The sequence below is a fragment of the Cyrtonyx montezumae genome, unplaced genomic scaffold (assembly GCF_038088225.1).
Source record: "Cyrtonyx montezumae isolate F1298 unplaced genomic scaffold, pur_monq_1.0 scaffold_0, whole genome shotgun sequence".
In the NCBI taxonomy this organism is placed as follows: domain Eukaryota; kingdom Metazoa; phylum Chordata; class Aves; order Galliformes; family Odontophoridae; genus Cyrtonyx; species Cyrtonyx montezumae.
This window is the reverse complement of record NW_027071824.1, coordinates 32,788,315-32,802,316: the sequence shown is the minus strand read 5'-3', so window position 1 is coordinate 32,802,316 and position 14,002 is coordinate 32,788,315. Positions and strand designations below refer to the sequence as shown.

At 34.3% G+C, this 14,002-nt stretch overlaps 1 protein-coding gene across 3 annotated transcripts in view; it reads right to left on the bottom strand.

Moving 5' to 3' along the window:
• Nucleotides 1–3,153: 3,153 nt before the first annotated feature.
• The window catches only part of STXBP5 (syntaxin binding protein 5), a 97,597-nt gene continuing 86,748 nt past the window's right edge, over nucleotides 3,154–14,002 (bottom strand). For all 3 annotated transcript variants that reach the window (XM_065731741.1, XM_065731750.1, XM_065731758.1), the window contains 6 exons: nucleotides 11,811–12,050; nucleotides 10,086–10,455; nucleotides 8,223–8,388; nucleotides 7,300–7,411; nucleotides 4,944–5,164; nucleotides 3,154–4,308 (listed from right to left, as the gene is read on the bottom strand). In XM_065731741.1, the coding sequence (XP_065587813.1) occupies nucleotides 4,267–4,308; nucleotides 4,944–5,164; nucleotides 7,300–7,411; nucleotides 8,223–8,388; nucleotides 10,086–10,455; nucleotides 11,811–12,050 (1,151 nt within the window). In that variant the 3' untranslated portion in view covers nucleotides 3,154–4,266. The remainder of the gene's footprint in view (nucleotides 4,309–4,943; nucleotides 5,165–7,299; nucleotides 7,412–8,222; nucleotides 8,389–10,085; nucleotides 10,456–11,810; nucleotides 12,051–14,002) is intronic.

The window sequence follows — 14,002 nt, the reverse complement described above, 5'->3', positions numbered from 1 at the left end:
CCACCATACCCCCATGCAGAACTGCAGCCGCCATCAATGTATTTCTATGGGGTATGTGAAACTATGATGAGAAAGAGGAAGGGGGCACTTCAGTCCCAGGCTATAGGTTTTTCAACACACATTTGGAGTACAAAAAAATTGATTTACATGTAAAGAGCTGATGTATAAAGAAGACTTGTATGTTAATCAAATAAAATCTGTATTGGACAAAGCTTACTTAGATTTTTTGTGAAGTTGAAGAGTCCAAAGAATGTAGCTGAAAATTCTTGCATGTAATTATTTAGAACTAAAAAACATCATAGAAAGTTGGACAGCCACACACTGCAGCTATTGAGAAAAGAATTATGTTCCATTAGTTTTTTTTTTGAATGCACCAACTTCCCCCTTCGTACTTAGGGAAATTTTTAAGAATGATCAAAATGGGAAATTAAAATAAGTATGATTATTTTCTGCAAAGCAAAATGGGCTATTTGTTTTCATCGCTTAGTAATCGTATCATCTCGATATGAGATATGAATGTATTCATAAGCTTAAAACAACTTCTTCTATGGATAATATACACACTTTAAGTACTTTGACTTAAAAATTGAACGTAAGTCTTTTTAAAATTAAAGGTAGAAGTGTACATATAAAAATTATTTAAAACTAAAAGTATATTCTTAAGCAGTATGTATAAATATAACAGATTTTTATCGTATTATCTAGTAACAAATCTGAAAGTGTTGCAGTAATTTATAAACTCAATGCTGACACAGGATAAGTGCTTTTCATTAGATTCTATGTTGTATATACTTGTATATACATATTTTGCTAAGAAAACACACATTCTAAATTAAAGTCACATAATTAGCAAATGTGCCCAAAAGTAACCTGCTCTAAACTCTTCACTGAATGTGTGTACTTATATACAAATAATGAACCTGAACTGCACAAATGTAGAAACAAATTTAGGAATAAAATACCATAACTGAATTAAAGTGCAGGAAAAATTCAAGTTTAAATGTTCAGGTAAGATCAGTGCGATTAAGCAAAAAGGAAATTAAAAAAAAAAAAAAAAAAGAAGAAGAGTAAAGGAAAAAGGAGATGAACTTGCTTCCAAAATCCTCCTTTGGATGTAGCTTTCTAACATCACCTGCCAATTAAATACCACCTCAGGCAAAAATCTTGGTATACAGACAGACAAAGAGCACAACTATATATTACTACATTTTATAACTGTTTGCTGAAGAACAAATCACTGGAGATGCCTGTGGTGTAACACTTTCAGACTTATTTGGAATACACGCATATTTACACATATCAACATTCAGAAGTAACAATTTGGCAGGACTAACGTGAAGAAAAGCTTCTTCAGTTTACAGTTCCAAATGAGACACACTACATATAAACAGATAGGTAGCAGCAGTTTCTTACACTTCCATCCAAAAAATAAAAAAGTAATAGCTCAATTGCACCTTGCAATTTTCCAGACACTCTAAAAAAGTTTCACACAACTAAAACGCTAGCAAAAAAAAAACCAACAGGGGTGCTTCTCCCCAAAAGGACTTTAATGTACTTTGCTGTACAAAAGGTGCACCACCAAGAGCAGAATAAGATACGTGTATGATCAACTTCCTTCCACAGGGAAGGAAAAAGAAACATTTTAGACTGAGATTGTACATAGCCCCTGTTATTGGCCAAGAACCATTTGTATGGTTCTCACGAGCTCTCATTTCATTAGTTTTCAATCCTAGAAACACGTGCAACAAAAAGATTCAACTACGATAGATTCTATAATATCAAACAAACCTCTAACTCTCCTTTGGCACATGGTATCTCATTGCCTCATTTTTTGCTTGCTGGTGGTCAACAAATATATCTCAATGGGAAAGTTCAGTATGCTTTTCTTCCAAGCCAAGGCTGTCTTCCTTTGAACTTATTAGACAATTTGCTGACGAGTATTTTTGTCAACTTCTCCCACAGAGATTAACCAGACTAATTTTCCAGGACAGTTCCATTGCTCTGAAATACAGTTTTACCTTCAGCAAGTTAAATAATAATCAGTCATCCCAATTTATGAATGTGGGAAAAGGAAAGATGTTAAAATGTCAGGAAGGGTGTTCTGCTTTTGTAAATTGTATGACCATAGTTTACCTGGGCTTTAAAAAAATCATATTGTTTTAAATATGCATTTGCTGGACATAAAATAACAGGCAGAGGCAAAGTATAAGTGTGGAAAGCTGAGTTGAGTAACCAGAGCTAACACTGCCTCAATAGATGTGGTACAGAGACATCAAGAAATCATGAAATAAAAATATGTTTCAAAATATGTTAAGGTCCTTGAACAGATCACATGGTATTTTGTGATCTCATACTGACAACAAAAAAATCATTTATTTTTACCAAATGCCACGATCCAGAATCTGATCTAATTTGTTGCAATCCTGCCCACAGCAAGAGTGGTGATGATCAGATGATCTTTAAGGTCCCTTCTAACTCAAGCTATTCTATGATTGATAAAATCGTAACATTTATCAATTTGTCCTACAAAACCCAAAACCCACTTGCTGGGATGAGTGACAAATTTAAAAAATGAATTAAGAACCATCATTAACTTTACTATTTGGCATCTTTCTATAATGTATTGAAAGAATCTACATACGTGAAAACACAGCTTTAAAATACAAATTATAGCCCATGTTTGGCTTGAGCAATATTTGTAATGTGTGTGAAAAGACACACATAGAAAGTGGTACTTGGATAAACAGACTCAAATGATTTCAGATCATATTGCAAGAAATGACCTACCAGAATTACCTACTGGCTTCTAAGAATTCTCTATCGTAAAATAAAAACAGACTGTTACTGCTCCTGCTTTTTTGAGGAAAACAAAGGCCAAACTCATTCTTGAAATGCAAACATTTTCAAAGACCTCAGCTCAACCCCACCGTTATGGCTTCAGTGCAGGAGCCACTAACAAGTTCATTCAGCTAAATCATTTACCTCACCCAACTCAATGATTATTTTGCCAATTTCTGAAGTTTTAGTGGACATTTATTATTTCCCACATAACTGAAAACACTGCTTTAGAGATTAAAACTTAACCTTAGGCAAGCTACCTTTAGCACTTGGTGGGGCTGAGTTAGGTACTTGTAAAATAGCTCTACAAGCAGAACAATATTCTGACAATTCCTAAATATAAGATGCTTGCCGTTATTCATGCATCAGCACCTCCACGGAGTGTAAAAATGATTGAAAACCTGAGTACAAGATTATCCAATTTAATAGTAAAGGATTAAAGGGGCATCCAGATCTTAAGTTTTAAGCAAAACTATCCCAGCTATTTAATGGCTGTAAAGATACATTCTGTTAAAGTTCTATAAAAATTCACAGCATGAATGGAACCCACAGCCAATTCTAAACGTTACACAAACTGAACCAGTAACTATTTTTGGCAAAAAGTAATACGTAACTAAACAGAAGTTGAAATATTCTTAGCACAATGAATATGTTACCACATTTCACATTGCACATCCATAACACAAATGAAAACTCCCAGCATGACACATTCCAGTCATATTCACTTGACTTCTTTTAATGCAAAAATTGTGTATTCTCTTGTTTTGCACTTCACAGAATATGATGTGAATACAAGAATACTAGATTGGGGTCCAAGAAAAGACTATGCACAGGTCAACTATGTATACAATTTTCAACATGAAATCTTCCAAGCTTCCAGCTTTTCTGATGAAATGACAGCAAGCTTCCACTCTTCTCCAACAATAATGGTAAATATAGTGAGAGTCCTAGAGAGGTTAAGTCTAAGTCAGCTACTGTCCAGCAAGACAAATAACTTTATTCCAGCTCTTGGACCCCTGATTTATTGCCTCTCCTCACAGGGAGGGTATAACACTGGCAGCAAGTACAACAGCACAAAAACTTTTGGCATGAGATATTAACACAGGATTGACCCTGAATTGCCCCTGCCCATCACACTACATTCTTCCTTTACCTCTTTTCCACATATTCCAATTACCTGCTCTGTTTTCCAACTCTCAGCAATCCAACAGTGAAGAAACACTCATGTTTTCTTTCTTTGTGTTTCTCTTATACATAAAGCTCCTCAGTTAAAGCCATGACTGAGGTAAAACAGTGTGTGATTTGTGCTAGGAAACAACATTATCCAATGTTGAATACTCCTTTAAATTTCAATGTTCCTGCCAAAATTAATGAAAACCAAGACTTTTTCATCAGAACAAAATTAAACGATGTAATCAATGAGGGTCATCAGAATTGGTACCACTTCTTGTCTTTGTACTTCAACATCATCTGAAAAAAAGAACACAACAACATTTCTAATTAATATTTCTGTTATGCACCAGAAAGTGCAGCAATGCAAACAAACTACACACTTACAAAGCAGCCTTACTGAACAGTGAGTGTTTTAGCATGATACGTTTTCTAATTCTAAGATCATTGCTGCTTTTCTGGCCTCTGACAGAAAAAGAATTTTGGGAGAATAGGAAGGTTGCACACGAGTGTGGGGGATGGAAAGGGATTCACATGCACACTCAAGAGAATAGCTATCCTTTTTACTAACTGAGGAAAAAAAACAAACTTGGATTCACAGAATTTGCATACAACTGGATCTTACTTAAGAACCATAGGAGTCTCACTTTAATTACTTATCTAATTCAGTGACAAATTCTTTAAGTAATGGGAAACAAGCAGCCATTTTGCAAGTCTACAAACTACTCATGTAGATGGCACACTCCAGACCACTGTGCCAAAAGGCAAAGCTGCTTACCATAATATTTATTAGGAGAAACAACTGCTAGATAAGAAATGATACCGTTTTCCCTTTTGACTTCTTTAGAATGCCTTTAAAGCAGAAGTCAGTCACTAGTAAAGCTTATAACAGTCCATCAATGTAGTGCTCTCAGTTTAACACGCAGTGAAGTTACCTCATGAGCATGTTTAGAGAAAGAATCAGCACTGTAAAGCATAGCTGCAGTTTTTTCTTCCAGTTCTCCTAGTTTCTGTCCTCTTTCATCCAATGCCAACCGGGCTCGTGCCAATTCCCCAACTACACCAGATGCTGCTCCTTTGACACCTTCAATTCCTCCAGGCCCTGGAATATGCTGGGCAAGACTTCTTGATGCCTTCCCAGAAGCTGATTCTCCAACTGGAGGCATTTTCAAGGCAGCAAAAAGAGAAAAGTAAGGTTTCTTATTATTACATAAACATTAATGGAACTAATTTATAAAAAAGCTGCTTTTTGCATGGGCCTCATCATAAACATGTACACGAGCAATAATCACTGTTACTGTTTAATCAAAATGAGATTTTAAAGCATATTTCACAGCTTCCAGGCACGTTATACAATTTTAACCTTGTCAAAACTTGAGTGTGAAATTAAAACTCTCACACAAGCGGTGGCATCACTGTCATTAACAGAATTGTACTGGCAAAGCAGCTTTTAAACAACATAGCTTGCTTCACAAGGAGGGTGCTAGGAATTCAGCAAAATAGAACGTTGCTAATACAAGCTGTGGTCAGTTCTCTAAATGCTTTGCTGGTATCGTCAGAGAGTACAACTACCAGCATAAGTTTCCTTTGGTGGAAGGTTAGATTCAGACACCAAAAAATTAGACATCACAGCTCCCATTACTGTAACAGACCATGTTAATAAAAAAAAAGTAACATACATCATGAAAAGATCAGATCATGCAAAAGCAAGCACATAATTACTTAGCTGAACAGCTATCACTCTAGTGACTGCACTGACTACACCCCCTTTGCTCTGAATGGGACATCAGTCACCTTTATTCAGTCAAGACATTTAATGGAGGTATCAATCTCTCACAAGCTGAATTGAACACATGTAGGGTGATGTAAGGTGAACACCCTGAATGAATAGCATCCAAACAGTATAATCTCTAACATGAAGTGTTTAACAAGTCTTACTGCAGTATTTCAGGTTTCTGATTCTAAAAAAAAAAAAAAGCTCATTTCAACTAACACTACAAACATTTTTATTTTTGAGAAACATACCTAAAGTCATTTCACTTATGACAAGCAGATTCTGCAGTGACCCTCATGTCAAGTATTAATATTTTAAAGACATTTTCAGATGTCTCAGTTGTCACTGAACTCAATTTCAGGTCACAATTCATCCAGCTTTTCTCCCTGTTCAGTATTTTCCTTCTGACAGTTTAAGCCAAAACAGATTTTTCTATTGAAAACCACTAAGCCAGTTATAAAAACCATTTGAGATCTCCTTAAAAATAGGTCAGAAGAGTCAGTGTAAATACGGTACAACATGGTGGAAACTCAAAGTGATCTAAAAAGTTAACTTTTGAAGTGAGCTTTTCTATCACCATGAGTGGGTAGGTTTTTCCTGTCCTAGATACACAAATTAGATGTATAACTTCTAATAAGTTTCTCTAATCAAATAACTTGACCAACCTGTCAAAGTAATATACGTATACCATTACAAACATTACATTTAAATTGGAAAATACCTCTAACTGATATATATATATAAAAGATACAGGCACAAGAACTAAAGACTAATTTTTATAGGTTATTTTGATCTACCTAGTAAAAGAAGAGATTACCAGGAATCTTGTTTGTTTAATAACAGTATTTCATGCTGAAAAGAGAACAGTTCTGTAAACCCATAACAACTGTATAATGCTTAATCTGGCAAGTATATGACTAAGTAGAAGTTCATTCACTTCCCTTAAACATACTAAAACGTTGCGTACAACCACAACAAAAGATTTATTTAATCTGTATTCAAAAAGCAATGAGAAAATAACAAAGCAATAAATTTTTGTTGTAAAATGTGTTGTCCTATGAACAGAGAACTGAATGAAATATCATAAAGTGCTGCTCCCTCTTTCATTCCTAAGATATGAGTCAAACAAGGAAAAAGGATCTAGGAAATTAACTGAAGTACAATAAACTATTTTCTTACTATACAAAACAGTGCTTTCTAGAACCAGACTCTTTCAGTTTACCAGCATTAAAAGTATTACTGACAATACTATACACAGGATAAATAAGACTGGCTGCCCCATTTATTGCCTTATCATCCAATTCTGAATAAATGAGGTAAAGCAGTCTGATAAAACAGTAACAAGTTTTCTGCTCTTGTTGGTAAGTTGTGCAACATACGAAGTTATAAGAAAGTATTGAAGTATTTTTCCACATTCTCCTATTCAGTTTCTTCTTTGCAAACTGAGTGTCCTATTAACACAGGCAATACGTTTCAGGGTGGAAATAACAGACTAATAATTAGTTCAAAAGACTTACAGAGTTCTTCTCTGTCAAGTGACTGTGCCCCTCCTCCAAAGAGGCCTTTGAAGAACCCCCTGTTTGGTGCTTCTGGTGTTTCAACAGGAGTGAAGAGCTCACCTAACATTTCCTTTGCAATGAAGAGATACAAGAAGGCACGTCACTTCACATACAAATCAATGGAATACTCTGTTACTCTGGACATTTGTTTCATGGATTTGAATTTAAAAATGAGTATGCTTTAATGTGCATCTGCCTCTGTAGGAGGTAGCTAACACTATTAAGAAAGTAAAAATAAAAACCTATTAGGAAATCTGTCCAAACCATCTGTTCTGATAGTTGCAAGCTTATAGCTCAAGAATATTTGCAAAGAAATGTGTTTGAGCAAAGCTGTGTATTTTCCCCTCAACTTGGGCAACACTCCTGATCTTGTTCTGTTGAAACTGTATCTACAAATAATTATATGCATGGGTAGCATCAAAGCAGAGCTTGTGAACTAATTCTGCTATAACCATGTTCTATACAACTTCCAGGCTGAAGCACTACTGATAATCTGTTCAAACTGTTAATATCCTGGCAGCGTAATAGCTTCCCTGTACCTTGACTTAGTATTCCCAGATTACGTGTGTGCATCTCCACCAGAATTATTTGAACAAGAGTTCTATTAACTGTACATATTAAACAAAGATATTTCATGCAGACTAAAAAGGAAATTAAGTTAGACACATTTCAAATACAAGAGGACGGGTAACAGTACAACATAAGAGTGGGGGAAATGATTCACCCTGAATAAGTCTTGGCAGTGAGAAAAATAAGAGCATAAAAGTTGAAGCACTTAGTTTATGACAAATTTAATTATTTATAGGCATTGTAAACTTAAAACTGAACTACTTGGAGGACAGCTACATTCAAAGACAACAAATTTGTTTTTTTTTCCTTACCTGAAGATTTTCACATGTTTCTTGACTGTAGGTGAGCCTCTGTATTTCAGTTGGTGAGACAAGATAGAGTGCTTGTCCATTATTGGTGAAGCAGAATGTTCTGGCTATTCGCATATTAGTGAGTGGCAGGTAATACACATCCAACAATGGCCGTAAGCTTGGCAAACTTAAGAAAAAGACATTAAAAAGAATTAAATGTAACAGGATGTCGCATTATTTCTTTCCTCATCATCACAGAAATACAGTATAAACAAGGTATCATTTAATACAACTAGATAATCTTCAAACATAAACAGGCAAAATCTCAAAAGAATCTTAGACATCTGCATCACAGCTGCATTTGAAAGCATCATTTAAACCATACTCTGAGTATATAAATCTCAGGTATACTTAAAGCATTATTCAGTAATCACTAATGAAATACTTTAATAAATATCTATTTTTTCCTCTTCATAAACAATTGTCCCTTCTTTCAAGTGACGATTTTCTTGACTAAAACTAGAGTCTAAAAGTGTTGTCCTCAAGAACCCAGGGAAACATGCAGGGACAGTTCTTCCAAAGGAAAAGAAAATTCAGTAACCTCAAACAGCATCCTTGTGAATTCATGCCTGATTGTACATTTAAAGTGAAATCATCTTAAAGCATTGCTCTGCTTATCTTTTTTGTTCTGTTTTCTGCATACGTTGTTGAAGTGCATAACTGAACTTACTACATTAGGCTACCGAAGAACAGATGCTACACATTCATGCTGTAACAATGCTCAAGCTGTCAAACATTTCTCTCCCTCAAAGAAACACCAAATGCAAGTAAGAAGTGACTGAATGCCTTATGTCTTGATAAACAGAACCTTAAATGAACCCCTTCTTAAAAAATGCTCCCTGGGAAATTTTTGTAAAAATAGAATTCACTTGTTAGCTGCAAATTATCAGCAAGATATTAAGCAGCTTCTACTGCAGATACAATTTGCTTAAGATTATTATTTCTTATGACTAAAAAAGCAGTAAAGGGGAAAATTGAAGCTGAAACTAATGATTGATATACAAAAAATATCATACAAGCAAAAATAAGTTTTTTGTCTTCTACTCTACTTCACAATGATATTGAGACTTCTAAACGTTAAGCTTGCATTTTACAGACTGTGTACTGTCCAAGAGCAGGAGACTCACAAAGAAAAGGAAGAATAGATAATGTGACTTTGGAGGCAAATTCTGCAGGTAAGAAAGAAAAAGCCATGTTCTTCTACAAACACATTACCAGCAACAACACATTTGCCCAGCATGCATCTAAAGTAGGAATATTCCTAGGACTAAAATAATAAGAGTTTAACTTAAGTTTGCCACAGTCTTTTTTTCCCTCTATTACCATTCAGAATGAAACTCAAGAAAAAGGATAGGTAAAAATTACATAGATGACATCAGTACCTTCAAGATTACTTTTACATGCATTTCAATTAATAAATGAAACCTCTTAATATTTATGACTTTTTTGTACCAATTAATCTCACTTTTGAGATGTGAGCAAGCTACAAAACAAAACAAAGCTCAAGACATGACTGAGAAGCAGATAGGACTGTAGCAGCTCCACAAAATACATCTTCAACAGTTCAAGAACCTATATCGTACCTGGAATTACTTGCTTAATTATGGTAATGAGTTCAAATTATAAACCTGTTCATGTGTTAGAGGCAAAATTAATAGGAATATGTAATAAAAATCCTGAGGTCCAGATGTTAGAGGTTCATCAACACTGAACTGAATCCCCATTTTATTCTTATTCTTTTTGGGAAAAGAAATTTTCATCTCGCAGGAGACTCATCGTACATATGTATATATTCATATATACTACTTATAAAGCAGGTCTTACCTAAAAGCCATAATATGTCCATTGGCACAGAAACATGCAAGGCAAATACTGTTACTCAATGATACTATATCTCCACGGAGAACAAAAGAAGTCTCTGTTATGTTATGCTTATAAATACAGTTCTGGGATGGCAGTGAGATAACTTTTGCTTGCTTTTCAGAACATATCACTGCATACTGATTTTCACTGATTTCCTGAGAGGATGAGGGGGACACTGAGACAGGTCGTCGCTTTTTCGATTTATCTTTTTCATCTTTATCTTCAGGAACATTGTGTTCTCTCCAGGGTTCATGTGCAGGTGGGACTAAAGATCCAGCAGTATCCAGAAAAGCCATTCTCAAGATTGCCCCTTTTAGCCTCAGGATGGTTCCTAGGAAACAAAAATTGAATGCATTTCTAAAACAGTCCTAAATTGTCATTCAGACTAAAAAAATACTCATTTAAGAAGCTAGAAGAATGAAAACTAAACTAGAACTTAGACTTACCTCTACCAAAATAGACTTAAAATGTCTGGATGTGAAGCATGTACACATATATTAAATAAATTAGTTTTCAAGGTTTAAATACATATATATGCATACATTCCATTAACAATAATGGAAATGTATATATTTATTAGAAGAACCAAGGCAGAACACACATTTATATTGAATTTTGGTGGCAAGCACAAGTCATTTCATTCTCTCTTAAGCAGTATACTTTGTACACTCGGTATCTACCATAAATGCCATTAGTCAACGGTGAGAACGTTTCCTTCAAAAACAGGTTCAGAAACTAGCAACCTGTTTTATTTTTTTCCTGTAGTTTATACTTGAATCCACTTCCCTCTAGTACCAAATGAAAGAAAATGTTTTCTTTTTCAACTGTTTTGTGTGTCCAGTCATAGGCTGATACATTTCTCCTTTCACTCATTTATTCACACACGAGTAGAAACATGCAAATTTATTAAATACGTGAGAAATTATAAATATTGCAGCCTTCTGTAAGGTTCGTGCTGCAGATCTGGCAATTTAACACACTGTCTAGTCTGCTGCCTTGTCTGCAACGTAAAATATTAAACACGGTCTAGTGATATTACTCACATCACTACTTCAATCAAATAGTGGCACAGTGTTCACATAAAGATACCACCTGTGGGTTCAACGTAGAGCAGAGCTGCATGCCCTGCAATGACACTGTGGTGGTAGGAAAGTCAAACCTATTCCTACCAGAATTTTATTCAGCTTTTATCTTTGTTTAGGTATCATTCAAATAACTGTTAATATATAGTTACAACAAAATCAGTTGCTGTGTACCAGTAAAACAAAACAAGATAACAGTAATTCAAAGGAATATTTCATGACTAATTTCATCAATAATATTTAAAGTGCAAAAATGTATGTCTCCTGGTTTTTATTTTTTTCATTATTCAGTAAAATCTTCTTATCTCACAATTAAAAATACTTAAAATGCACACCTCCACTGTTTAATCATCATTGTTGACTACATGAAAGCTAGAAAGTCTGCTTTTCTCAACACACATATATTTTAATACTTTTTGAGATCATATTTTCAACTTGTCAACTTTAAAATTCTGGTATTAAACCAAGAAACCTAGATCATTAAACTTAGTAGCTAGCATGTATTAACTTCTAATTAATCCATAATTGAGAAAAAGTTTATTAAAAAAAAAGCATGGACAACAACAATACTTAGCATACCTGAGCCCATCTACTTTGTACTCACCACTAGGAGAAACAATTACTGGCTGAAGAAGTCTTTGCTCTCCTCCTGGGGGTAGGTTCAGCACAATGACAAGCACTGTACCCAAGGTTGTACCAACCCACAGGCATGGAGAAGGTGACGTATCAGCCTTTCTTGTGAATGTCTCACAGAAATGAAGAGCTGAAATTGCCTCACGTGACTCTTTGTCAATGCTAGTTACGCTAGAACTCCTGGATCGACTGAAAGAGTTGTCTTTAACATCTGAAAATAAATCAGCATTAATTAGAAAGAAAAAATAAATACAGCAATTAAGAAAATTTGAGATTTAATTTCAGTTTTGTTATATATTTTTTATCTCAAGGTAGAAATAGCAGTTATCATTAAATAAGAGTTCATTAAAAAAAAAAAAAAGAATTACATACCTGTCTGCCAATTACCTCATTGAGCAAGTTAAAAAACATTGGCTTCCACAAAGCACAGTTTAATGATTTTATGAAGACATAACTTTTTTAAGAACTACAATGACATCCAGACAGCTTGATAATCTGTAATGACTCTCAATATTGTCCCACTTCAGGAAACTGTCCAGAGAACGTCTCAGGCTATTAACATACACCAGATTTTTTAGTCAGAGAAATACTGAAGACTACCAAATGCCACTTGGCACTAGTATGAAAAGTTGAAAAAATCTGTTTTGTATCCAGTACAGTATGGCACTAAAACTTTTCAGGATATCTTATTATTTGCTTAGCAAATAAGTTTCTCTTAACAGAGTGAATTCATGTATTAACAAAAAACCTCAAATCATGCTGCCCTATTCTAGTCGTATACTGCCTTCACCTGTGGAGATACTTAATATATCAGCATGTCTGAAACTATCTGTGCACTCTCTAATTAATGCTTTACTTCCTCAATGCATAATTCCAAAATTTTAGCAGAAGGCAGCTTTTAACAGCACAAGTCTGATGCATGTCATATGATGACTTCCTAAAACTAAGTTACTGTTCTGGATCTTTGCATGGAGTACGGATGCAAGTGATATTTCATAATAACAGAAGCGGGACTAATAAAAAGCAATATTTAACCACATACTTAGAGTACTAATATACTAATTTCATCCAATTATTGCAGAAATTTCTACAAAGAACATCAAGCTTGCATTTGAAAAAGCATACAAACAACATTTCAACTGATAAAATACAGACATCTAAAAATATAAACAGTGAATAAAAAATATAAAATAAAAAACTCAGGTGAGATTTCTCTCACTCCAACAAAGATAGAAAAATTCTTCTCTTGCTTATTTTTATTTAGTTAAAATGTAAAATATCAAAAATTAACAAGGTCAACACTCAGATACTGTCATCAAGCTTTCATTTAAAACAAATATCTAGAAAAAAAGTTAAATGAAAATGATTACTTGAGTTTTATAATTATTCTGATGACCACAATGTCTTAAGATGCTTCTTCTTTCAGGTTTGACTATTTGCTTGCTTTTTGCTTTTTCAAATTTAATAACTCTGAATGTAGTAAAACATTAAAATTTTGCTGTCATTAAAATTAAAATACATATTTTGGGAAAAAAAAGCTGAAGTGCTCTGTAAATCAAATTAAGGTAAAAAAAAGCTGGAATGTACTGATTCATTCAGAATATAAAAATGCAACTCAGCTGTAAATGTTTTGCATACATAAAAGCTAACCCATATCCTAGCAGCTTACTAGAATTTCAGGGTACATGTGATTTCTTTAATTCTACACTTTTGACTTAAGATTTGTGAACTTTCTTTCTGTATTCCTTATTTCAGGTAAGATCCTTCCCCTTTCCCCCCAGAAAATAAAATTAATGCAATAGGTATAACATGTACATTTCTTCAGTCACTTGAGCATTTGAACAGTATGTATACAAATTCCAGAAGTATTGAAAAAAAAAACCAACAAAAAATTAACTGGCTAGGCAATACAGGCATTTTGGAGTGTGGACAACTCGCTCAAGAGAGGATAATGGAATATAAGCTTTAACTGCATTAAGGCATATTTGTTTATTCTGAAGTCACAGAAGAATCTATGGATTGTTAATGTAATAATTTCAAATGAAGACGAATGAACAATGGTGTGATGGCTCACTACACACCACTTCATCAGAAGGGAGGAAAGATGAGGACCTTCTGAGCAAATAAACTAAAGGACAGGACTTAGTCGTAATGGTAGTAACC